A 27,441-nucleotide genomic window follows, 5' to 3' on the forward strand; every position below is an offset into this window, starting at 1 on the left:
TTGGCGTGAGTGTTCATAATTTGTTGAATATATATATATGTATGTATATATATATATATACATATATATGTATATATACCATATATATATTTCATATATAAGTGTTCCATATGTATAAGTATCGTTTAGATCTATGTACCTTGAGTGTTTTAGTTTTGGTTATCTTTTTGGGCTTTGTGGGGTGCAAAAAAGTTTCAGCTAAGTTTTTCTAAATTGTTGCATGCTAAATTGTTTATTAGGGACTTTGTTTAATTTGTAGTTATTTTTTTATTTTTTTGCGTGTGCGTTGCTGCTAGTTCCTATTAACAATTTTCCAAATCGTCAAAGTAAAACAAAATATATCCAATTTTGTTTGTTTCTTGTGTTTTTTTGTTTTTGTTTTGCGAACTGTGTTCCGTGTAAAAAATCAGCAATTTCGTTTCATTTGCTCTTTCAAACTAGTTTTTATTGCAACAAACCCGCAACGCTGTGCGTGTGTGTGTGTGTGTGTATGTGTGTAGCTCAAATATTTAGAATTTGTTTTTATTTTGCTATAATGTTGCACGCTTCTAAGGAGGGAGACATTACAACAATTAGGTATTATACACATCAATAGGTTCGGCGAGGGCTGCACCAATACACTACAAAAAATGACACACTCAATTGCAACTTACACTCATATACCGTATAATTATATATTAATATATATATATATATATAATTTTATATTTGTAGTTATACTCAATTGTATCTCAAAAGGGATATAAAGCCATTTAAGTTTTCAAAACCATTGCATCCGCAGCAGCCACCAAAAATGTTTCAGGTGCTGCAGATGTGTAGAAATTTGGTGTGTGTGTGTGTGTGTATATGTGTGGGTGTGTTTGTAACGCAGCATAAACATCTCCGACACGTTCAACAAACACATATTTGTATATATATATATATATATACCCAATATCAAATGAATATGTATCTTCTGGAAGCACCCTTTTCGTAGGCGATGCCTTTTCCCAAAAAAAGGTGTCGGATATACATAAAGAATTGTTCAACTTGTTGAGCCTGAGCAGCCTGACAGATCTTTTGAGATCGTATAAATATAGTATTTTATACAAGATTTATCAGTTTCTGCAGCCTCTTGTGTTTCAGTGTACCTTTCACTCAGTTAGCAAAGTAAAAAAGCGTCTGCGTTTGAAATTGTTGGTAATATAGTATATATTGTGTATTTCTCAATCTTGTGTTGTTTCCTTTTTAGTATAATTGCATTAAAATCAACATGATTAGCATAATTAAATATATATTTGATGTAAAACTAAAGAAATTAAACGCCTTCCATTCATGTACTTTTCTCTCCTCATCTCTCTCGCTGTCATCTCGCACAAAATTAAAATCATTAAAAGATATTTTCCGTTTCGCTTGCAAAATGGGTATATGGGGGATATGGGGGAGGGATTGGAGGCGTCTCAGCGCCTAAAATTGCACTAAAATTATATCGACATTCTTTTCATTTCATGTTTCTCGAGAAAATCAAAGGCACGAATCAAAATATATATATATATATATAATATGCGTAGTAAATTAAATTCTAGACGAAAAACAAAAACAAAATACAAAACAATCAAATCAATTGAATTTAAGTTAAAACTTGTTTTCGTGTTGTATTTTGGTTAATAAACATTTAATATTTTTCTCTTTGATAGTATAACTTAAACTTAAATGCGTGAGTGTGTATGTGTTGGTGTGTGTGGGTGTGTGTGTGTGTGTGTATGGATGTGTTTTCATGATGCTTATGTCCAAATCGTTTCTTTTCTTTTGTTTTTTTGTTGTTTTTGTGAGAGGCGTGTGCTTTAAATGTTCTTTTCAATTGTTTTCTTGCTTTTGTTGTTTTTGTTGTCGTGTTGTTTTGTTTTGTTTTGTTTGTAGTTTTCTCACTGTTTAACATCTAGTACATAATTTAGTTGCCTTTTGTTTAATAATAATATATAATATAAAAACTAAATAATTAATAAGTTTCAACGCATCTATAGCAATTCTCAACTAGCTCACAGGCATTTTGTTTTACACAATTGCATTTGAAGTTAAGTTTAGGTTTTCTTCTTCTATTATTTTCCTGTGTGATTACATTGTTATGATAGTTGGTTTTTAATTAATTATTATTATTTTTAGACACGCGTTAGCTTTTTTGATATCATTCTCAGGTTGTTTTAGTTATTATTCTTATTATTTTTTTTTTGTTGTTGTTTGTTTTTAGTACACATACATATATTTTTATATATTATCAATTAATTAAATAGGTAGGCTTCACTCTTCATCTAGATTGCGTTCTCAACACAAATTCACTTAAACAAATGCCCAGCATTCGAGTGTTTTGATAACAAAGTCTTCTTGTTGCGCCAACGGCTCATTGCCATATGTGCTGCAATTCTGCGATCGTCCCTGATTTAAATCACCGTCCAGCCACAGGCCAAAGCGACCGCTAAAAATCATAGAAAGAAAATGCAAAATAGGTTTGTTAATAATTCTATCTATTTAGTTGGTGATGATTTTAAATTGAAGTTGCAGTTGAAGTATACTCACTCGCCAGCGCCAATTGAGAGGCTCTCCATGTTGCCCTTTATGAAGTACATATTCTCACCAGTCCAATGGAATACTTTGAAGCTGGGATTAAACTTGTAGAGCAGGGATTCGCCGGTGCCATAAAAATGATCCGACACATGCAGCGCACAAGAGGTCAAAGCACCAAATACCTAAAAAAAATCAAATTGAATTGAAATTATTAAATTTTTATTTAATATTATTCTCTAGTCGGAATATCTTCTAAACAAAAAGCACTGCAAAATCGTCGATTAATTATTGAACTTATAATAAATATTTATATAAATATATAAGTTAAATTATTTTTTTGTTTAGTTAGAAACAAAATTAATTCTAATTTTCAATTCTTTTTTAATCAATAAGTTTAACAAATGTAATGGATTTCAAGTGCTGTTTTTTGAAAACTTGCCAGAACCGTATTTTGAATATTTTAAAATCATTTAACTCACATTGTGCTCCGTATCCTCAATGACAATTAAAACTGGACTCTCCAATCGCGCCATCTTGCGATAGAGGGAGTTGAGGGCGAAACCATGTTGCGATGTGCTGAAGATTAGAGACCAGGAATAGCCCTCGGCACGAGCCGGCAAATGAGCGCACAGCTTTTCACTAAAAAATAACAATAATTTGGTAATTAGAAATGAAGTATTAATTAAGTGAACGTCAGCTTACCGATGCTCTTCTGTGAGTATCTCTGTTTTGCCATTAAGATCTGGTATGGGAAAGTCCAGGTCAAAGGAACCAGTTGCATAGTTGACCTTGCGATATTCATCTGCGCTCATAGACAGCACCTGAAGAACGATCCAATTGTGATTGAGATTAGCACATTTTGTTGAAGTGTTATCACATTCAAGAACATAAACAAATACATAATTCAAAATTATAATTCATATCCAAAATGTGTGCGAACAGTTTCAGTTTTGCAATTCTATTGTTCTCAACATTATGAAAAGTGAAAATTGAAACTGTGCACTGATTATTGAAATAATTATTTGAAAAAAGAGTACTTTATTTTATTTATTTTTTTTGGTTTGGATAGGGTGTAGCAAAACTTCAATAATTCTGGTGCAGTAACTAACTAAGAAATTATTTATTATCAGTGGCTCATCAGTGGTTGGATAGTTTGGATTATTATTATTTTTATAAATACATCTTTTTTATAATGTGGATTGTGGCTGGGTATATTCATAGTTATATATATATATATATATATATATGTATATATATATTATATATTAGTAGTAGTCTGTTGGTATTTTCTGTATTCGGGTGTTTTTGTGAGCTTGTCTCGTATGCGATTTGGTTCAAAACTACAAATTAAAATGCACGTTTTGAGTTTGTGTTTTGTGGTGTTTCAAAGTGTTTCAATAAGTTGCAAACGTACTTGAAAACAAAACTAAAATGTACAAAAAATATATATATAAGAATATATGTTAAATGTATATTTTACAATGCACTTGGCAAACGGTGAAGTTGAACAGTTGATAACAATTAAACTAAAACAAAGTTCGGCAAGTGAATGATAACTGGCAAACAATGCTGACAACTTTGACACGATTCCAATGCAAATGTATCACAAATCTGATTCTGCTGAGGAAAAGATGCAGCATCCTTGGGATGTATTTTATGAGCTCCAAAGACATGGAAGTCCTCAACCCAGGAGGGGTTGCAGGAGTTGTAATTGATGGAGCAGCTGTAGGCTCAGAAGGGGTCAGATATTCCAATAATAATAATAATAATAATAATAATAATAATAATATAATAGTTACATATATATTTGGTACATTTACTGAGATCAAATTTAGGTTTGGTAAATGGAATTGCACTGAATTTTGGTTAGCTAAACAAAATTTGCGACCTAAACGAAGCCGAAGACGAAGGCGTTGTTGGAGGGGAACACACACAGTTTTGGCCATTGGCCCCCCTCAGTTGACCTTTGACACGCACTTGTCTCTTTCTCTCTCTCTGTTTTAAAACATTCGTTGCTTTGAATAGATGTGAATTGGCCGCTTCTCGGCCACATTTCCCAGTTGCTGCACCGCCGATTCTTTGGTATATTGGGACGGCATCTTGAGCTCTGCGTTGGAATTGTCTCGTTTCTCCTCGGGTTTGGCCAATTCGCGCATTTCGCCCATTTGAATTGGGAGTTGTTGTGAGGATTGCTCTTCCTTCTGTTCGCTTCTGCCACGCTTTTGCTCAAAGTTGCGACGACTAAATGTGCTTAGGCTTGCCGCTTGCCTGGATTTCTCTAGTTTTTTGGTTATCTCCACTGATTTGGCCATCTCCAGCACATTGTTGTGTGCCTTCGATTTGTACCAGTTATTCTCCTTCTTGACGTGCTCCGTCGACTTGGACAACTCTTTAGCTTTGGGCACGGTTTGTCCCATTGTGATGAGCCGTGTCCGCGTCGTCGGCGGTGGCTGGATGGCCTTGCTCAACGGAGTCGGACTGACCGCCTGGACAATCAGCTTCGATTTGTTGGCCTCACGATAGCCCTCAAATTGCTTGTTTATCACACGCTGTGAGGCGCTCATCAAATTGGCCGATTTTTTGCTCTGATAATGCACCTCGTCCATCCGACTGCTCTTGCCAGATCTCTGACCGGTGCCAGAAGCTGCTGCTGCTGTTGCTGTTGCCATGTCCAACTCACGTTCAGCGTGATTTGTGATTTGTTGTTTGATTGCAGTGTTTGATTTGAGATTTTTCGAGATTGTTTTGTGATTGCGTTGCCTGATCGAATTTGCATAGAGCTCACCCAACTGCATCTGCAGCTTGCGGCTCTGCTGATTGGGTTGGGCAAACTGTTGGCCAGCATTTGGCAATATGGCGTTATCCTTCAGGCGTATGTTGGTCAACTTGCGACGCAACGGTTTCATTTGCTTCGATATCGTATCCATGGCATCCATCGCTTTTGGCATACGCGTCTCGTTCCACTCTGTGACGCTTGGCAGACTGCCATGACGCTGACGCGGATTCGAATGCTGATGATGATTGTGATGATGATGATGATGCTGCCTGTTGTCATAGTCATCATATTTGTCAGTTGGTATTTTGGTGTTGGCGCAGCTAATCAAACGCTTCGTATTCAAATCGATCACCATGAGATCGTCCTGTATGGAGCGACTAATGTCGCGTGCCAAGTCTCCATTGCGACGCTCAAAGAGATCCCCGAAATGATGATATCGCTGCTCGGCACTCGAGGTCAGTTGTGCCTGTTGCCTGCAACTGCTGCTGCTGCTGAAATTGCGTGCAGAGCCACGGCTGCTCGGCAGACTGCTCATCGAGGAGCAGAGTCGTCGGGTCGGCCCATAGATGCGATATGTGCTGGATTTGAGTTTGACGGGTGATGATCGCATCGTTTGCATCATGCCTTGCATCTGATTGACCAGCGTCTTCTTCAGCCCAATCACTTTGCTCAGCCGACTCATTTGTCGCTCCTTGGATATGCTGTGCTGTGCCGCACTGATGGCTCCTCCTCCAGGAGGATGGTGGCAGAAAGTGCCCATTGATTTGCCACTCTGGAGCGCCAATTGGCTAAATGCGAATCTCTTCGAGGAGCTCATTGCCTATTCTTCTATTCTAGCGTTGAATTTATATGTATATTGTATAAAATTTTCTGTACTTGTTTGCAAATACGTTGAATTTGGATACAATTCGTTCTGTTAGTTTATTTGATTTTTATTTTTTTTTTTGACACACAAAAAATTTCTCAAAAATATTCGAGTGAAAATTAAACTTGTTCGAGAAGTGTGCTCTTTGGAGCTAACTATAAAACTGAAATGCTACACAAAACGAATCTGATGGGAAAATGTCTGCTGACAATTTACGAAGCTGGCTACGTTTTTGGATTTTCCATTCTTTTGGAGAACATTTTCAGTGAATGCTTTATAAATTGTCACTTTCCACAGAGCATACAAATGTCTCATTAATTTCATTTATTTGCGCTAAACCGGTTTAGGCAATTTTTTGTTTGTTATTTAAGCGCTCGATTTTAAACTGATTTTTTATTATAATAATTGTGCACATGTCATAAATGACGCAAAAAACAATTAGAAAATCAGTTAAGGATAAACTGATGCGCAAAAAAAAATGTATTCGAGAAATGTGTTTTTTTTTTAAATGCCACAAAATCATAGAAATAATGAATGTATAAAATACATAAATTCCATATTTCATACATAAATTAGTTGGTCGATTTTGAGAACTTGAAAACAAAAACATATATTTTTTTTAAGTAATATATTTCTATTCATTTATGACATGGGCAGCAAAAAAGTTGCACTTTTATTTACCGCATAGCGAAAACCCATTTTGTGGAGCAAAATCGAAACACAACCAATAAGACTGACGACTTGAATGCGAACTGCGCAAAAAACAACTGACAATCCGAAGTTAATGAAACTTTGCTGTTGGTCAAAGCAACAACAACAAAAAACCAATACAAAAAAACCAACACAAAAATAAGCAACTTATCAACGAAGCCATCTGTGCCTGTAGTGCCGCGGGCAGTCAACCAATCATCCAAAACGATCTGAGCACTCCTATATAGATAGCAAAAGTTCAGCACAAGATGTGAAAGTAAATGGGAACGACGCTGACTAATTGATGAGAGGGAGGAGTTTCCTAACTTGCAGTGACAATCAGTTGTTCTTGTGGGAAAAAAGATGGGTGATTGTGACGTCAATTGGGAATACGAGAATTGATGCTAAGTGGCTGGATGTCGTCACAATAATTATTATTATCGTATTGTTATTGAGCGCCAATTGAAACATTTGCGTGATAAGCAGCAGAAAACACTGAAAACCTATCATTATCAGTCAAAGACGAACCCCCCAAAAAAAAAAGAAGAAAAAAACCCTTTATAATAAGTATTGTGTAAATAGCAAAATAGTTTAGGTGTTAAATATACCGGTTTTTCTCACTAAAATTAGACTCGAAGCTTCGTCTACGAACTTCAAAGCACGTCGTCTTCAAGACATCGCCGTTTCACAACCCACTCAGACGATTTCCATGAACTCAACTCAAGTAATCAAATTGTGAACGTGCTTGAACCATTAGCAACTTTGTGCGTCTATCTCTCTGTCTGTCTGTCTGTCTGTCTCTCGAGACACTTCGATAGCAAAGAGAATCGATAAATTAATAATCGATTAAGTCAAGTGAAACTCAAATATGTGCTGGAGGTTGTCGAGTACTCATTAGGACTTAAGACTTCGAGTCGAGTGCACCTTGACTTTAATGTGGCACTTTGGACTCTTTGTGTGGAGTCTGCGTATGTTGTATGCAGTAAGTACTGTGATTATTATGCATGAATTGCATAAATTTATGCAATTGACTGGTTTTAGTTCTGGCAACGACCTCGCCCATAATGATGAAATCTCTGCAGAGTGTTGACAATAACAATAACAACAAATAAAACACTCTGGCAAAATATAATCCATGATTCACTGAACAACAGCGGACTAAACTAAACATGCTAATTGCTCAAATTGAAATGTTCAGGTTTAACAATTTTTGGACAATTTGTTTTTAGTCAAATTTCAAAATGACACATCCAAGTCTTAGATGCGATATCTCTTTGGGAAAACAGGAATTTCTCGTATATGCATTTTTTACTGTCTGTTTGTAAGCATTAAAGTGGGGTATATTTTTTATTTAGCAACGTGCAAATTAATGAATATCATTTTATTTTGCAATAGTGCGGAATCTAGCTTCCGCAACAGACTTGGAATTTTCCAAACAGACTTAAATTTCTTTAAATTGCGAAATGGTATATTTTTCAGAGAACTTTTAGTTTATTTTTGATTTACTTTGCATATACATAAATCATGTCTAGCATAGAGATATGAGTCTTAGTCGCTGAGTTAAACATTCATACATTTATAACTTGGGGAATTTGAATTTGAAGTCTTTTTAGTATCACCCAATTTGTGTCCATGTAAATTGTGGCAATTGAAGTGCCAAAATGGGCCACAAAATTGGAATACAAAACTCATTAATTCTGTCAGTATTATATCTGTCAAGCAGATATAATTAAACTCCGTGGCAGGCAGGGCAGGCAATCAGCAGAACAGATCAAATGGCAACAAAAGCATCGAATTGAAGCGTGACAAGTAATGTGAAATATAACTTGCAAATAATACAAATACTATATATAGCCACATATTGTTTTTTGTTGCTTTTTTTATTTATTTTTTATATGTGTAAATATGACTGTTGTTGTTGTTGTTGCATGAGTGTTGTTGTTGCTTTCACCGGATGGATAGAAGGCAAATGTCAATGACAGACTGAGTGAGTGTTGCCTGAGATCTCCAATCTGGCAACCAACCAGTTTCTGTTCTGTTTGCATTGCAGCCGAAATGACGCACTCACTCAGACTCAGTTAGTATGTTTACACACACACACACACACACAAATACACTATAAAATTGTCAAATGTTTATAATGAATCTCACATGTGGTGCATTCATATGATTTACCTCACGATTGAGCGTATGATTGACGATTAGTTCACACATTTTCATTTAATCATTAAAAGGGGTTTCACAAAATATTAAGTATACGCCACAGCAACACGTGTTACATTTAATCGTATAATATCGTATCGTATCGTATTTAAGCTCTTCTCAATATTTTACAATTCACCGCTCGGTGTTCGACTATATCGTAACGCGTTCAACAGCCAACTGTTGGTTCGGGCCTTTTTATGGTCGTTGTCGTCGGGCATCGGCATCGTTGCCGTCTCTCAATTAACACAAAAACTCGAACAAATTATTATTATTTTGTTTTTGTTTTTTTTTTTTATTTATATTTTTTGTGCTTTGTTGCGAGAGCGGCACAGTCGAGTCGGAGTTTGAGTTTGTTTTGAGCTGATTTCGAGTTGAATGGCTTAGAGAAATAATAGTACACAACAAAAACAGACACACAAAATTAATCAAGAAAATTGCTTGCTGGCGCTTTGAGTAGTTTAATATCCTCTAATCAAACAATGGCCAACATTGGGTATACTAAAATGAACAGACTGTCATTGATCAACATTCGAAATTGGTTGACAAATATTGAAAATAATCTTGAAATATATTTTTTCAGGTTTAACTTGTGTATTTTTGTTAGTTATTGAAAATAATAATTCAAAATATATACATAATACATATTTTAATTATTATATTATTTTAAGCCAAGTTTCTCATTTTTACATTCATTTATTTTTTCCAGTTGAATCGTTGAGAATTCTAAGAAACTATATTTGATCAGCAGAGCTTTGAGTGTAGAACAAACTAAACAGAGATCAAAGATGAAGTTGAAACTTCTAAATAAAAAGGGGATTTTTCGTCACTTATTAGCCAAGTAATTAACCTTAGGCCAGGTTATACTATTAGCATATTAAATATATGCATTTCCAGGGCATTTAAAGGCCGTGATGGTTTTGGAAAGTTTAACATTGTTAAATTTGTTCATTGCTGCAAAAAAATAATGGCGTGCATTGTTTTTCTTTTCCGCTGTTTAATTCGAGATCGTTACTGCAAATGGTGACGTCAGGGCCAGAAGTGAAGACAACAACAATTTATGTTCATGTAATATTTAGCATAGAGCAACCGAGTTTTTCCGGCTTTTCTGCTGACACTTTGAAAAGTTGTTCCAATGCGACTGTGACTTAATCAAAGGGGGTCAATAAATCATCAGCATGTGTTTCCAATGAAGCAAAGTGTATTTTATGGTTGCACTTTCAGTTGCTGGTTAACCAATATAACATTTTAATTTGTTAATCTTTGCGGGGTATTAGCACTCATTGGTTGTATCTAATCAAGGCATCTCAATGTTTTCAGTACACAAAAACTAATCGAAAGATGCTAACTGTAGGATAGAAAGAATTATTGAACGCAATTCATTTCAAGACACTCGACGTCATATCAAATTTAAATCAGCAACAGAATGGAAATATTCCTCAATATATATATCAATATACAATATCAATTTCGAATCTCAATCAAAACACAAAAGCCCACAACACAAATGCGAAAACAAAATTTAAATTTACTATTGCCAAAAATAAACCCAAATAACATTTTTAGCAGTGTCATTGTGGACAACTGTGGCCAGATAAGATAGCCAAGGTTATACGCAGTAATTAACTTCAAGCACAATTTAATTGAGCTCAATTTTTGATATGTGGCAAATTCATCGACACATTTTTTATTCTTTCATTTTTCACACACTTTGGCAAACTGAAATGAACTGCATTTTGTTGTACCTTATGTTTGGGTTTGGGTGCCGCGGCAAACATGTTCTACAACGGCTGTGCAGCAACTGGTTATTGAGTCGCCTCGCAACAGAGCCAAATGTCTGAGCCCAAAAACAAAAACAAAAAAGTAAAAAGCAGCCAGCAAAGTAGAACTCAACCCTAGAACCGGCAGCAACTATAAGAGTCAGTCGATAAGAGGCAAGCCAGTGGACAAACGGGTATTGAGCTGGGTATTTAAGTAATTTGATAGCGAAATCTCCTCAGCTCTTCTCTCCTCTCTTCGGCACACCCGGAGAAAGAGGCAACAAAGCGTAGCCAAGACAAAAACAAAAAAAAAAAAAAAACAGTCGGCGCGACGAAGCCAACCGACAACATTAAGGCTAGCGAAGGGTTAAGAAAAATATTTACATATCTGTATGCCTCTATTTATACGTGGCTACACCAGCTACTCTTACAGGTAGTCAAAGTCCCTTAGTTATTTAAAGTTTATATTCGTTATAGCTTTCTCGCCCTACTTGCTAAGCTTCTCTCCTCTGAGGTGAGAAGTATCTCTTAGGTACATCATATGGGAAAAGTTTAAAAGTCATATTATGCTTTCCGTCTTAATAGATTATAGTTGAGATGAATATAAATTACAATTATTCATTAAGTTGTTCAGAATATTAAGCAAATATTAAATATACTTTAATAATCGTGACGTTTTTTACATACCAATTCCGATTCTAGGACGAAAAGTATACAAATTCCGATTCTAGGACGAAAAGTATACAAATTCCGATAGAATTCGGAATTTTTCAAACTTTTCTACGGTGTCCGGAATTACGTATTGACAGATTGAGTTAGATCTGTGTGCCAATACATAATGGTCCAATAGAAAATAAAATAAATAAATATAAAAAAAAGTGAGAATATTGCAGTCGAGCGTAACTGACTGTGAAATTGTCAGATACCATTGTTATACCAGCTGATTATAGCTGTCAAAAGAAGCCTTCAGAAAATTATCAACATTCTAAATTTATATGGAAATTAAGTTGTCAACACGTGGAGTGTTCTTTCCAATGGCATTACCCCTTAGAAATTGGGTAAAGAGTATAATGAAATTTTTGCAAAAGTGTTTCCCTGTAAAATATATAATATCACAAGCCGTGTCAATCTTGGTAAGTCTCGACTTAAGTGTCTGATTCCGATTCAGATTCTAATTAAAAATAAAAGTAGAGCTACTCAAAGGCTATCAACAAAATAAATAATCGATAAAGTCTTTCTTGAAAAACTATTTCTGGCTTGAAACAATTGATAAGGAAAACCGAAATGGTATTTTTGTCCTTATCCAGTATTGCGAACTTTTGAACTTATTTGTGTGCAATGCTTGAATGCTTGAAACCTTTTCAGTGCTGTGCGGATAAAAAACGAAGAATGCTATACGAATTGTGCTATATTTAAATTTAGTTTCCGTTTTTGGTGTTCACGCTTTGTGCTGCAAGTTTTTCTTATCGCTGAGGCGAGTTGAATATGAACTGCGCTGGCAAAAAGACGAAAACAACCAACTGAATATAAAATTCCATCCTCTTTTTACTTATCGAGTGTGTTTTTGTTGTTGTTGTTTTTGTTGTGTTTGTTGCTTGAGTGCATAAGAAGGGCGTGAAATTGAATTTTGTTGTGTTGCGCAGTTCCCCGGCATAAGGCGATAATATTAAATTTGTTTTGTTTTTTTTCTTCACCCAACTACTCGAGCTGTTTCCTGGCTAGGCCAATATTTAATTACCTCAAGTTGTTTTTGGGTGCGTTGGGTTAGTTAATGGGCAACGTTTTGGCTTTAGCCATGTTTGTCAAAGGCCAATAAAGTTTTTAAACACTTTGCCATATTTGAGCAAGGTGTTGTCGGTTAATATTAATAATATGTACCTAAGCACATTGACCCAAGCCCAGCTGGGCAGCAATTAAAATCGGCTTGCTTGGCATTTGACTGGCAACAGGCGCAACAGATTAAGTTCATTTAGCTTGACACCCATTCACTCTTTGAGTGTAGAGTTGTACACGTGGAATTCTATTTAGCATTCTTTACACATATGATGCCATTATAGACGACAATTAACGAGCTGGTGAATGTGATTTTGAAAACTCAAGTGACTTGTAATGAATTGTATATTCTGCATAGATACAGTGAACCCTCAAGTAATTGTAAATGTCAAGAAAAGAGATATGTATAACAATTTAGTAAATGTAAATTTTAAAGCAAATTAATTTGACATCGTTACAATCTTTACTTTCGCTATAGTTGCCAATTGGTTCTAGAGAAAAATGTGTTCCGCAACACGATCAAACAAACACGCAGTTTTTTTTTTGCCGTTTGATTCTGTTTCCCACTCACCGTTTCATGCATTTCGCTGCTTTCGTCGAGCAACGCCTCCAAGCTCTGATCATCTTTGGTAGGCGAGAGCGGCGGCGTCGGTGAGCGATTTTTCGCCGTGAGCATTGAGCGTGGTAGCAAGTGGCGGCCATAGTGCAGATAGAGGTAACGACCCCATTTGCGACCAGCAACGCCGCAGGCGGCGACAATTGCAAACAGTGCGACAACAAACCACATGTTTGTAAACAATAATGAATATAGCAAAAATAAAAAAACAAACAAACGAAACGGGCAAACGGGAAACAGAGTTAACTTGCTTCGAGTTAAAGCTCACGTTGCTCAATTTTAATGGCCAGCAGTGTGTGTAAAAGCTCTGACACGCTCAGCCACATTGCACGCGCTACTCTCTTCTCTTGTTGGCGCTCTCAGTGGCTGGCGCCCGCTCGCACTCTCTCGCTCTCTCTCGCTCGCACAGCTGCTTTAGTCTTGTGACCCACGAGACTACAGTTTTTTTCTTTTCGTTCGTTCGCTCGTTGTTTTTATTTTACGCCTTGTTGTTTTTGTGTGTGCTGTTCTGTGTTGTTGCCTTAGCTTTTATCACGCTCTTTGCCTTTCAATTGCTTTTCCAATATTTTGTTACACGTAAACAGCAAACAGCAAAATGTTAATGTTGTTTACTTAAGCCACCGTAAATTATTTTTCAACATTTGTGCTTATATATGTACACATAATAGATATATAATATCTTTTTTTTTCAAAATGTGCGCTAGTCGCTTTCGGCATTTGCTGTGTGCGTGTTTGTTAAACAAGTTGCTGACTGACTGACTGAATGAATGACTGCAACATAAAAGAACAGGCGCACACAGTGGCCCAAAAGAAGTTGAACAGAGAGCAAGGGAGATGGAGAAACAGGGAGAGAGAGAGAGCGCGCGCGCTCTTAAGCTTAATGGTTGCTCTTTGGCTAAAGCTTTTATTCAATTTCCGAGCTTGTATAGTTAGCACTATTAGGGGCCGGTTATTTATTTTGAAGATGTGGCTGCCGCGCTCAAAGCGTTGGCAACATGTTGCCAGCGTCAACGTATACGCAATATTTTGTTGCTATTTTTACGTGTAATTACACTTAAAATAAGTACATAGTGCAAATTGTTTGTTAAAGGGGTTGCAAATTAGCTGCCAAACAATTGGAGCATGAGTTGACGTCAATTTATAACATTTTGTTTTTTTTTGTACATTCATTCAACGCAATAACATCTGCTGTGGCCCCAAAAATATCAAGTAAAATTTTTGACTTCATTTTTTTTTTGTCGGGCCAAGGCTGATATTTTACAGTTGTTGTTGTTATTATTATTATTGTTGTTGTCTTTTGTTTTTGTGGGTTAATTTGATTGTTTTAAGTGCTGTTTTCGAACAGGTTTGATTTCTGTTTTGTTGATATCGCCTGCCAGCCAGTTGTGTGGCTGTTTAAATGAACTGGCCATCTTATCACACACAACAACGTGACAAAAAATAAATAAAATAATAATAAAAAAATAGCTGCAAAACATAACCAACGAACAATAACAATAATTATATTTTTGTATTTGTATTTTTGTTCAACGCTAATCGCAGGTTGTTTGACCCCCTTACTGACCCCTTTATTATCTTTTCTATTCAAATGCCGCTAAAATAAATCACAATTATTTTTGGCATATTCTGTCAGCGGGACCAAATATAAATGTTGATGCAATAATCACGTGTTAAACTTATGTTTTCCGGTTATTTGACCAATTGTCTTGTTGTTTGTTTGTTTGTTTGCTTGTGCATTCATGGACCATCATCATCATCATCATTATCATCCCCTATCATCATTTTCATAGATCCGCATCTTAATCTGATCATACAAACAGGTTTTGACTTGTAAAGTTGGCAAAACTAAAGCGATTCATAATTTACCACTTAACTAATAATGTTGCTCATTTAGTTCCCATTTTGATTTTTGTTGTTGATAAATTATTTTTGAACCACAAACAAATTTTAACAAATTTAAGTGAAGAAAAATCAGAAAATCGGCAGCAAAATGTGCGAAAAATGTAGAAAATTCTTCAATGAAATTCTTTTGTTTTCCCAGCCGTTCAACTTGAAGATGATTTTCAAAGAATTGTCGCAAAATCCAGTCAAAGCTGTTAATAGGAATATTAACCAAGAAATATTTTACAGGCTACTTAAATTTCCACTTAATATTCTTTCCTTGAAGTAACACGCCTAGAAAGACAACTGAGCAGCAACTGTATCTGTTGCACAAGAGTCTTGATTTACAAATAGAGTACAGCTTTCAAATGCTGCTCATCAGCTCATCAGCCTATATGCTATAATCAACAGGTGCTGCTTTCACATAAGCAACAACAACAAAAACAACAATAGCAAACAGCAACAATGGCAAATGCCGTCATTTGCCACACCTTTCTCATATGGATATATATAAATATATATAGGGGTATGTCAGTTAAACATTTGAAATCTAAGCCAAATACATGATATAAATATGTAGTATATACCATACGTGATATATAAATAATATATATTAAATTGCACTTTTTACAAATGGCTGAGCTTATACACTGTTCAAAACAAAACAAAAAAGAAGGAGAAGTCAAAAAAACACCCAGAAATACAAACAAACAAGGCACAATTGGTAGAAGAAAGGCACTTAAATGCTTCCCAATTAAATGACAGCGAAAATGTTCAATTAAAGTGAGTTAATTGCAGACCAGTTTCGGGTTCCGTCTAATTAAAGGTGAAAGAAATGTCAAATGTGCCGCTTTTATTTTTATATAAATACTTCACAAATAAATGACGAAAATACGATAGGGTTACGTTCTGTCAAAAGCTTTTTGGAGACCGAGTGAAAAGATGATAAAAAAAATATATATATTAACTAACCAGTAGAACCAGCTGCTCAAGTTCTAAGCAAAACTTCTAGTTCGGACAATAAAATGCGCTAAATTATGGACTTATGTGGAACAAAAAAGTTGGGCAACTTTTTATTTTTGGTGCCAACACATTCCAAAAATAAAACCAAAGAATTTACAAATCTTAAATGATTTTATTGGCTCCAGTTTTATTTTGGTTTTTCAATTTCATAGTGTATTCTTAAGTCGTTCACAAATATTGCGATTTCTTCGTTTCGTTTGACTTTGAAAGCAAGTCCTATAAAATACTTTGAATCAGTCTTGCTCTGATGCAGAGATCCGATAACAAAGATAACATTTGAACATTTAACATTAAATGGAAAGTAATTGAGATGTAACGAAAACAGGGCAAAAGAATCTATGTGAAAATAATGCATGCAAAAAGCACCTTTTGTGAGAAAAACAAGTTAGAATGCGCTCCAATGGAGACAGCTGGGCTAGCAGACGATGAAATGTGATTCGTGTTTCTTAACCGAACTTAATAAGATTCTTAAAGTTGATCAATAAAATGTATATCAATTGGAAGATCATTTCTTTACATCTGCCTTTTGTTGCAATCTGAAATCGATATTCGCCAAACGTTGTCGATGCAATTAAATAGCCTTGATCTGGGGATACTTATATTCATTTAGACGTATAGATAAACATGGCTAAATCGACTCGACTGTTGTGGGTTCAGAGTTGCTTCTTTACACAACTTCAACTTCTAGCCTTTTACAACATTTTTAATGGGTTCAAGTTATAATGACAAACTAACTGCCGAACTTTTGTTTTTATTATTTTGTTGGGTTGAGTTACGAGTAAATATTGTTGAAAACAACAGAAAAATCTAGTTGAAAATTTGATATAGCTTTGCATATGCTGTGTGTGACCAACAAAAGTCACATAACATGCAAATGTAAACTTGTTTAGGGATCAGCATTTATATGTATCTCAACATTTGAGACCCTGGGCACACAAGTATTACGGTATATTATAGAGCCATAAAGCCAATTGAAATCAATTTCATATGTGCAACAATGGGCGGCATTTAATGGGGCAATAAGACAACTTATGGCGAGGCGTGCATTCCTCGATCTCTTATAAGGCTATAATTATAGCTCATCGATTTTGTTTTGTTTTAAATAACGATTACTTTATTGTTGTTGTTGTTGTTGTTGCTGTTGGTGGACATTTGCATGCGATGGTTGTTGGGTGGGATTGGGCCAGACCTTCCTTATCGATGATTTTTGCCTGTTTTTTTGTATTTTTATTTTGTATTTTTTGCACAATTCAATATGGGCAACAGTTGATTTTATTTTGTTTTTCGTCTAGTCATTTATGGCCCAGGCATTGAATATATAAATATATCTTTGTTTTTGTACGAAACGCGTGTCGCTTACAAAACGCTTCGAATTTAAGTTAATGTTAAAATGTTTTGTTTTTGTTTTTGTTTCTGTTTTCGTTAATTTTTATTTATTTTTTTTTTTTACTAAACTTTCACCCACAAAAATGAAAAAGAGCGCGCCGAAAATAGTATAGAGATGCTAAAAAATGGGTGTGTTTTATGCGCAGCGCAAATTACAACTAAATTTTGATGTTTTCAAAATATTCAGATATTCTTGAGCATTTACCTTCTTTCGAATATATTTGGCTATTTTTGAGAACTTAATTGGCTTCCCCATCAGTTTGGTGGCGTTCATTTTGGTCTCGTTCATTTTGGCCGAGTTTATCTCAGTGTTTGTGTTGTGTTTTTCGACTTCGTCTAGTTGCTGTTGCTGTTGTTGTTCTTTTTGTTCTATTTATTATTTAGTTGCGCAGGTGTTGCTAATTTTGGATACTCTCTTTGATTTGCAACAGCGGCAGCAGCAGCAGTAGCAGCATCGAGAGAGCGTTAAATATCACAACAATTGGGCAAAACACACACAACTATATTTGTACATAAAATGTACACGAAATTTTGAATAGATAAATTTATATAAAAAGGTACACAAATGTCACATTCGAAGGTACACTTAATCAGTAGAATAACAGATCGCTTTGTTGTCCGGCTTGCCAAGTATTTGAAATTCGAATTTGAAATTTGTAATGTACACAAAAGAAACAACAAAATGGGCGATGATCAGAAACGTTGACGAAGACGCCAGCGATGACGAGCGACGAGTGACGACTGTGCGGCTTGAATGGGTTGCGAAAACTAAAACAGAAACAGAAACAGCAACAGAAACAGCCCACAGCCAACAGCCAGCCAACAAGCCCCAACGGTCGTCGAAGCCGCTGTTGTCGTCGTCGTCGTCAACGCGTCGTCGCCGACAATCTGTCAGCCGGCAGCGGCAGCACCAGCAGCAGCAGCAGCTACAATAACAACAGCAATAACATACAAAAATAATAATAAACGTGGCTGAACAACAGTCGCGATGCTCGCTGCTGATAACTTGTGTCAAGCAGCCCAGCATCAGCAGCAACATCAGCATCAGCATTAGAGCATCAACAGCAGGTCACACATGCAATGTGGCAACATATTTTGGACGCCAGTGTAACTTGCCTAGCTTAAGCGTTGCTCTGCATTTCAATTAATATTGCAGCGCTAAGAGAGTGGTCAGAATATGTAATGCAGAAGTCAGCTGCCAAAGAACCAGGCATATATATATATATATATGCATATATGTGAGTTAAGTGAATTAGCCTCTGGCAAGGTGCAACGATTCTTGCCTATTTGCATACAGAAGACAAATAGTTGCATGTCTTACATTAGCATGATCAAAATCAAAACATTATCAACTGCTATCGATTCAAATAAAAACACATGTTTTCTATTCTTATATATTTATAATATAAATCAGTAAATATGAATCAGTCTGCCTTTATTTATTTTAGGCCTTATAAATTACTTGCAGCAAACGTTAACTGATTGAAGTTAATTAAAGAAAGATTGCTATAACATCGGTAGAACAGGCTAAGAATAATATTATAACGAGTTGCCGAAAATCAACTTCAGATTTTAGCATTTATATCTTAAGTCAGACTAATGAAATGCTTCACATAAATATAAATAGCATTTTATGGAATTTCTATTCTATGGTGGCTATAAACAAATGTGGGCTTGTTTTGTTTCTTATCAACATTTACACAAACACTCAAGTATTGTGTGCATGCAGAAATTCTTAGTTTGCATAGCGTTCAAGTTTAATTCAATTGCAAAGCATAAAATGATTTGTGACTCATATTTTAGTTAAGCGATTGCAGATGGATTTCTGCTGTGAGACTGTGCGAAAAATCATTTGAATATAGATTTTAGATTGAGCTTCAAGCATAATTTTGCTTTCTTGCTGATAAGAAGAACAGCTGATCTTATTTATCCATCCTGTTGAGGACGATAATCGACTTTCTGAACAAACTGGATCTGGAAAACCATATATATATATGTATACTATATCGAGGCATGTGTTCTTTTTAATTTATACAGTTTAAATTTTATAGTGCACTGCCATACAAAATTTGTTTTAGAATGGCAAACGCTGTGCGAAATTAAAAAACATTTTGTTGATTGTCCTCATCATCAACCGAAAATAAAAAATAATTTGTGGATTGGACTGCAGAATGTGTTGTGTATGCAAATATATTGGTACTTAAAAGAGGAGCTCAATTCTCAACTGGGAATCGCACTTTTCTCAATTGCTCAAAAGACGATGGCGCTCGTCGTCAAATATTCATTGAAACTAATTGATCGTACAACAAGTACGCGTTATGTTATATCAGCAAATGTATAAATATAGACAAATATATCGACATATATGTAAAACACTTGGCAATTAATGGCAAACAAATAAAAACAACAAACTGGTTGCACTTTGCTGAACGTGTGGGCGTGGCCTGTTGCCTAATTGGTTAATTGGGCAAAAGAGGCAATAGAATCTAGCTGCAAACTAAAGCTACTGAAACTGAAAAACCGGATGGAGCATACAACAAAAGGAATTAAATAGACCCCGACGATGACGAAATTATCAACAAAAACCAAACAAAAACAAAAAACAATAACACAAAACAATAACAACAATAACCGGCTAAATGACAAGCGCAGTATATTTTAATAAAACGTAATTAATTCAAGACCATAATTAATTGTTTACTTTATATAATACACACCGACATAAATAACACCCATGGCTTAATTTTCATACGAAAGATGTGTCTGCTGAAAGTTTCTTCTGGAAGGGTTAGCTGAATGTCGTCTTCTTATTTCGAATATTCCCATTTGTTAAAAACACTAAACAAATACAATCCCATCACGTATCGAAACGTAATTAAGGTGGTAACAAAAACCTATTTGAATAATTTATGAACTATCCGGGTTTACACCATTGTGTCTAACTACACATTGCGGAATACTTAGAATACTTGCGGCGATCCACAAATAAGCGTAATCATGAACACAAAAATTAAATTAATTACATACACGCATAAGATTAAGAACGTACAAAGGAATACTTAAAAAGGTCATTTAAAATTAAGACATGTTTAATTTTAAAAGCTGCACGTGGAGAACACACAATTAAAAATAAAATACATTTACATTCCGTACAAGCGACACGATGGATGGCCCGAGCGATCGCAATCGGAGCAGGACACCAGCTCTTTCCATGATTGAAAACTGAACAAAGCTTTATATTCAACTTTAGTTCTTTGTTTGTACTTTTATTATTAATATTTTTAAAAACAGCTCCAAATTTGTTTGCCACAGATTTGGCTTCAGACAATATTTGTCCAAATATTTCCTGATATTTCAATGTTGATATAAAACAGAGCAAAGCCCAGACAACTAAGATAGCAGTAATTTGAATGAATAACGGTGCCATTTGTTTTGGACGGCACTGTTGTGTGCACATTCCCAGCGCGGCTTTTAATGTACATCGCTGGCTTTGTTCGTGTGGCTCATCTTTTGGCCGTTCTTTATATGCAAATTTGCTTTTGTTCAATGAATGAAGGCATTTAGTTAGTTATGTTTAGGCACACGCTCACTTCTGTCAGAAATAGAAGCACAGCAATAACAAAAACAACAACAAAACCAAACCGCGTAACCGGTTCTCGATGGGAGCAACAAAAACACAAGCAACTTGTCTGCTTTGTTTTTTACATGCACTCAACACTTGATGCAGATACAGCCACATATATTATTTTTGGAGCATACATATTTATTTTAATATTATACGATCATTTGTAAGATTTTATTTTTGATTGCCGCTTAAAAGTGACCCGATAACCTGTTGTAGCATTATAATTCAGATTTTGACGTGTGCCTTTTTTTAAACGGGTTTCACTGTAGTTTTATAATAAGCAACTCGTTTACGAATTCTTTTTATATAGTACAGTGGTCATTTGAATATTCAAATTGTTACAGGAATCAATTTGAGAATCAACTTTTTGTTGGTCTTTGACATTTTTTAATAGAATATACCATTAATCAATTTAGAATTGACAATTTCTGTTGTTAAACATTACAAAAAACGGAATTAACTCGAAAACCCAAGCGTATCAATTGACGGGCGACTACTGTAGTAGTACAGCAAATGTGGAAACGCTCTTTAGGCCTTTCCCCTCCTGATAGCCTCTTATCAGTTGAATATTTCATTTTTAAAAACAACAACAATTTTTTCCAATACGAAACTTCTCTGGTTAATTAATTCACGTAACTGAATCCAATTAACAGTTATATGATAAATATAAATTGATAAAAATATTAAAATATATTGTTTAGTCTTGGTAAACTCAAAGAGGACAAAAGTATTAAGACGAATTATGAAATTTGAATTAATCACATAAAGGTGAAATAATTAGAAATCGATTCTAATCTACTACTACGACTTAAGATTAGTTATTTGCTTGATAACCTCTTGCATTTTATAGGTTATCTCTCAAAAAATTCATGTTGTGATTATTTCGATGATGAGGAAACAATTTGTTTGCAATTGTGGGAAATGGTGGTCGGTACAGATAACAGAGATAATAATAAAGGTTAGGTTTCAGGGAAACACCCATTAATTAACAGTGTATTGAGACTTTTGGTGAAATGAAGTGAATACTCAGAGTCAATATTTTAGCTGCTTGCCAGACAAAACACATATTACTCATACGACGTGTGAATCGTGTTGATCCATATATTTATATAAATAGATACACCAATCCATATATATTTATATTTGGGGGCACGGTTTTTGGCTAAGAAAAACGTGTTCCACAAAATAGTTGCGAAATTGTTATGAAAACAAAAAGAAAAGCGCTAATTGTCGAATGAATTAAATTTTGAATGCTAGTTTTAATTATTTTGTGGACCATGCATAATTAATTCAAAGTCAATCCTAACGTTCAAAATTAATTATGCAAGTGATAATTGGCACAATAAATTTGTATTAGTTATAGCTTAATAACCTTAAAGATATGCAAGTGATACGCATATATATATATATCTATATATAATTATGTCTTGTAGGTTGAGCAACACATGTGGTTGTTGGTCGTGTAATGAGAGAGGAGCTTGTGAGAAACCTCAATTTAATGATTGCAACAATTTGATGTTGCAGAAGCACATAAAGTGCAGACCAAAAAAAAAAAAGACTGGTGTTGAAAATTCAATAAATGCAAGTACACAGAAAAAAATAATAAATACTTAACAAGTAATTGTAATTGATCTTAAGTGCCTTGAGCATATTTCATTAAGATGTTCTTCATTTTTATTTTGATATACATTCGATGAGCAAACCAAACTAAACTTATTTTAGTCGCATTTCTACTGTCAACTTGCAACCTTCATATGAATTCAATGATAATGTTTTGCACTGCAATAATTGTCGAATGATGAAACTACAAATGTTGCCAATATGAAATGTGAAAAGTATGTTGCATATACGAGAAATGAAAACAATGAATTTTCAATGCTCGCTGTGGGATGAGCCAATGCTGAATGCAAAACTGAAAACTAAAATGAACACAAACAGTGTCAAAAAGAAATGCAAGAAAATTATAAATTAAAAATAATTTTGTGGTATTTTCAAATTGTTTATAAATATTTGTGTGCCACAGAAACACGCACACACACACACACACACACACAGAGAGATAAGTGCTTGAAAATGTGCCAAGAAATAGTTACAAAAAAGAAAGAAAAAAAAAAAACATTAAAACATTATGCATTATGCATTATGCATTAAGTGTAACTGGGATAAACTACGAAAACAAAGAACGAGCGAGCCAAAAACACAAAATGAACAACAATCAAAAATCGATTGTGCTTAAAGAAAATAAGATAAGTACATAAAATAAATGCACATAATTTTTTCACACAAATTTCAAAGGTGGGGTGTTTTTAATCTGTTTTTTTTTTTTTGTGTGCTTTTGAACAACAACACAGTTTAGTTTTAGGTGGAAGAATATTGAATTCGTATTAAAAGGTTTTAAATCCTAACCTCGCCGCCCAACATTTCCAAATCATGCGATGCGGCATGCGAAGCCGTTTTTATGATCTTGTAGGTCTTGGCGAACGGCGCCTTTAGAAGCTGTCGTATAGAGATTTTTCAGTTTTCAGTTGTCGGTTTGGTTTTCAATTGTTTTTTTTTTTTATGGATTGGCAGAGTTTTGTGTATTTAGTTTATAGTTTTTTTTTTTTTTTTTGTAACGATAAACAAATGCAATTATTGAAACGTAAAAAAGAGAGACGTAAAGGTAACACAAGTATGAAAAAGTAAACAAGAGAATATTAATATATATTAAAAATTTCGTATTGCGCAACAATTTCGAGGCATAACCTAAAATTATATATATTTATTTTGTATTTTTTTGGGGATTCAAAATTTTGAGAGAGCAACGTTTTTTTTTTATTTATTTTATATTTGGTTTAGTGGAAAAAATTCGAGAGAAAAACTCAGCGCATATAAAAGAGCAATAGATTAAAAATTATATTTATATATATATATATATGGAAGTATATATATGAAAAGTCGCACAGGGCATCAACAGAAATGCTGATAGAGATTATATAGAGAGGTCTACAAATTGAACTCACCTCCCAAGACTCGCGGGTGAGATCGCTAATGTCCTCGCCATCCTGACTACCGCCGGATTTGGTGGTGCCACTCTTTGTCCATTCGGTATCCTCTTGGATTAGCTCAAAGCCGCGCGCCTTTATTTGCTCTTCGTCCAGCTCACCGTACAGGTGTTTCACCCAGGTGTTTATGAAACGATAGAGCTCATCAACGCTGCGCAGATATGACAAATAAATGAATTAGCTTTTCACTGTTTTGTCGCTGAATGGACTGGCATTTGTTACTCACCGATTTTTGGGCACACTGAACCAATATTCGGCGCGCAGCTTGTTCTTGCCATAGGACATGACTGTGGTGCCCTGCGGTATTGCCTTGCCAATGGGCTTGCCCATGCGCAGGCGGAAATACAAAGGTGGATCAGAGCAGGCGCGTGCGGGACGCGGTATAAGCTCTGCAAGTAAAATTTGAATACATAAATATCTAGTATGTATATATATGAAGTGTAAATCACTCACTGTCCACGCTGATAAACAATTCCGGCTTGTCATCCATGGAGACCATGGAGCGATAGTCCAGTTTGGGCGCCTGCTGTTTGGCCTCCTTCAGCTTTGTGCTCGACGAGGTGCCCTCCGAGGAGTGCGGCCGTATAAAGGTGCCAATCGAGGAGCGCCTGTGTGTAGCAAACGCATCAAATTATTATTAGTTTAACACCGAATTAAGCTCAATTCAAAGCTGATGAATAATTCACAAAACGCCGACTGAAACTAAACTTTCGACTCTGATGAGAGTTTTTGCGAATTTATTAACAAAAATTTTGCTTATGAAAGAAAAGTGTGTAAACTGAAAGTTGACCATGAGCAACAGGAACAACAACAACAATGATAACACTACTACAACAACAACAACAACAACAACATCAGCTGGAACAACTTGATCACAGCACACAACACATCATCCAAATCCGTCCTTACCCATAGGTCATGTGACCCTCGGAATGTGTCGAATGTGGAGTTAATGGCGGCACTGGCGACCCACCAGATTCTTCGGACGGTGTTTTCGAAAATAGATTGCCGCCCAGCTCTGAGACCAGAGTGATGGGTGAGCTAAGTAATTGCATATAAACATTTTTTTTTTTTTTTTTGGGGTACCATTTTCACATGTCGTATATCGAGTGTGTACATTTGTTGTGTGTGCGTGTGTGTGTGTGTGTTGGAGTTTCAGTGTTATTGTGTGTATGAGTGTGAAAAGCATAAGTTAAACAAATGTGTGTGTTTTGCAAAAGCAGCCGATCCGCATTAACCGAAGGTAAGCATTTTTCATTATTATTTTTTTTTTTTTGTCAACGAAATAAACAAATTTGTGTCACCAATTATATTGATATATATATAAATATATTTATATATATATAGAAAGCAGTTAATAGAGCTGATTTGTGTTTAGCGCACCTTGAGAATACTTTCGAAAATACACTCTGATTGGAGTCACCCGTATTGGGCGCTGAATCCGTGTCCGATGACTTGTTCAGGCTGCCGCCAGGTGCCGGCGGTGCTCCGCCCTCGCCGGTGAGGCCCTCCACCCAGGTCAATGGATACGACAGACGCTTCAACATCTGCAAAAGCGAGAATAAATTAAAATTCCATAGTAATAAGTATAAACAGTTGTCACTTAAAAATATTATCTTTCATAGTGTAAAATTGTCCAGAACTTTTAGCTATTATAGTCTGCCTCCAATCTTAAGTTATCTATTAAATATCCAATAAAGTCTAACAATTAAGAACATATCCTGAAAACTGAAGCTGATCTCAGAGACTAAACGAGTTAGAGACTTCAAATGTCGAATGAGTTCTCATTTGCCATGCATTATTTAAGATTAGGTTTATTTCAGTTTATCGATAACTGCATCCCTTTCGCGAATATCGATACAAATCGATTGTCGATAGTACAAATTAATTATAGTTAAACTGTCAAAATTCCATCAATATCGAATAAGAAATTTCATATTTAAGAAACTAATATAAGCAGACTGAATATTTATTCAGGATATTTGCAAGTCGAGCCTTTTTCGAATAGATCCCTATAAGTATAAATCTTCTAAGCTATTAATGATTGGCACTTTTACACTAACCTTATTCTTTTTGTCCGCTTGCTTGTCGACGCTGGACGCAGCTGCCGCTGCTTGGGCCTGTGCCTGCTGAGCAGCCTCGTCGTCGACACTGAAGCTGACACTGGAGGTCTTCTTGCGTGCGCCGCCAGTGTCGAGGCTCTGGCCGAGAATGGTGCCACGCGGCGGCGATTCACCAAAGTGTGTGGGCACAATGTTCTTTGGTGGCACCCAGTCGGAGCTGAGAACGATGTCGGCGTCACTGTAAACGGTTTTCTTTGGTATTGGTTGTATGGCCGGCACTGGTTCACGTATATCGATGCCCGAATCGTAGCACGACTGTTTCGACAGCTGCTCCAGATGCTCCAAATCGATGCCAGACGGTGGCAGCATACCAGCAACTGGAGGAACAGCAGCACCAGCAGCTGCACCTGCACCTGCAACAGAAGCTGCAGCTGCAGCTGCAGTTGGTGCAGCACCAGCAGCGGTGACTGTTTGGCCGCTAATCGAACTGGCTGCCGATTGTGTTTCCTGGACGCGTGCGCCGCTATCGATCGTCAAGTTGGACTCGTTGTCGGCCTCGTCTTCCGATGATCTTCGGGAATTAGACAAACAATAGCTGAGTATTTTGGTTGGTTGGGGAGGGGTGCAGAGTGTGTACAGTTTGTGCGTATTTACAGTTACAAATTACAAGTGTGTGTGCGTGTGTTTGTGTGTGTGTGTGTAAAGCGTGAAATAACATATATTGCATATGTTTTGACGTTGCAGTTTGAGATATGAAAGTAAAAACACAAAGAAAATGGTTGAACACAAAAATTAATAACAATAAATAATCACAAGATTTTTGTTAAAACAGAAAACAATCGAATTAAAAATCAGAACACCGCTCCTCTCTTCGGTAAACCGAAGACGATGAAATACTTTTTTAGGTTACAAACAATAATCATATTGCGCAGCTGTCAAACAGAAGAATGATTTAAAAACATATTTCTTTGATGGCTGACTGAAATTGAAAACTAAAAACTTTTCCATAGACGTGTTTGTTCAAATGGGAGATATTTGATATGCATATAGCATATAGATGGAACACATATCAGATATACATATATACATATTATGTAAAGATCCGATCTGGCTGACAGCTCTCGCGACAGAAAGACAGACAAAAATTATGGCTATAATTACACATGTACAAATATGGGCAGATGTATTCAAAACAG

At 35.7% G+C, this 27,441-nt stretch overlaps 2 protein-coding genes across 24 annotated transcripts in view; both read right to left on the minus strand.

The window, feature by feature from the left end:
* Window positions 1-1,166: 1,166 nt before the first annotated feature.
* Window positions 1,167-27,441, minus strand: part of LOC6567756 (TLD domain-containing protein 2) — a 76,452-nt gene continuing 50,177 nt past the window's right edge. For 7 of the 23 annotated variants that reach the window (XM_032739995.2, XM_032739993.2, XM_032739992.2 and 4 more), the window contains 10 exons: window positions 26,246-26,840; window positions 25,566-25,729; window positions 24,636-24,790; window positions 24,409-24,571; window positions 24,141-24,333; window positions 23,545-23,634; window positions 3,244-3,362; window positions 3,021-3,180; window positions 2,554-2,723; window positions 1,604-2,452 (listed from right to left, as the gene is read on the minus strand). In XM_032739995.2, coding sequence (XP_032595886.1) covers window positions 2,317-2,452; window positions 2,554-2,723; window positions 3,021-3,180; window positions 3,244-3,362; window positions 23,545-23,634; window positions 24,141-24,333; window positions 24,409-24,571; window positions 24,636-24,790; window positions 25,566-25,729; window positions 26,246-26,840 — 1,945 coding nt within the window. In that variant the 3' untranslated portion in view covers window positions 1,604-2,316. Of the gene's footprint in view, window positions 2,453-2,553; window positions 2,724-3,020; window positions 3,181-3,243; window positions 3,363-9,047; window positions 9,241-13,178; window positions 13,972-17,240; window positions 17,669-17,718; window positions 18,279-23,544; window positions 23,635-24,140; window positions 24,334-24,408; window positions 24,572-24,635; window positions 24,791-25,091; window positions 25,224-25,565; window positions 25,730-26,245; window positions 26,841-27,441 lie in introns of those variants that run through there. The other 16 variants (XM_032739997.2, XM_043215000.1, XM_043214999.1 and 13 more) reach the window with 9 other exon arrangements.
* On the minus strand, window positions 4,331-6,448 carry LOC116805770. Its single transcript, XM_032740007.2, has one exon. It carries the CDS (start codon window positions 6,132-6,134, stop codon window positions 4,542-4,544), a length of 1,593 nt encoding a protein of 530 aa, XP_032595898.1. The 5' UTR covers window positions 6,135-6,448; the 3' UTR covers window positions 4,331-4,541.

This window comes from Drosophila grimshawi, unplaced genomic scaffold (assembly GCF_018153295.1).
Source record: "Drosophila grimshawi isolate 15287-2541.00 unplaced genomic scaffold, ASM1815329v1 contig_311, whole genome shotgun sequence".
Lineage (NCBI taxonomy): Eukaryota > Metazoa > Arthropoda > Insecta > Diptera > Drosophilidae > Drosophila > Drosophila grimshawi.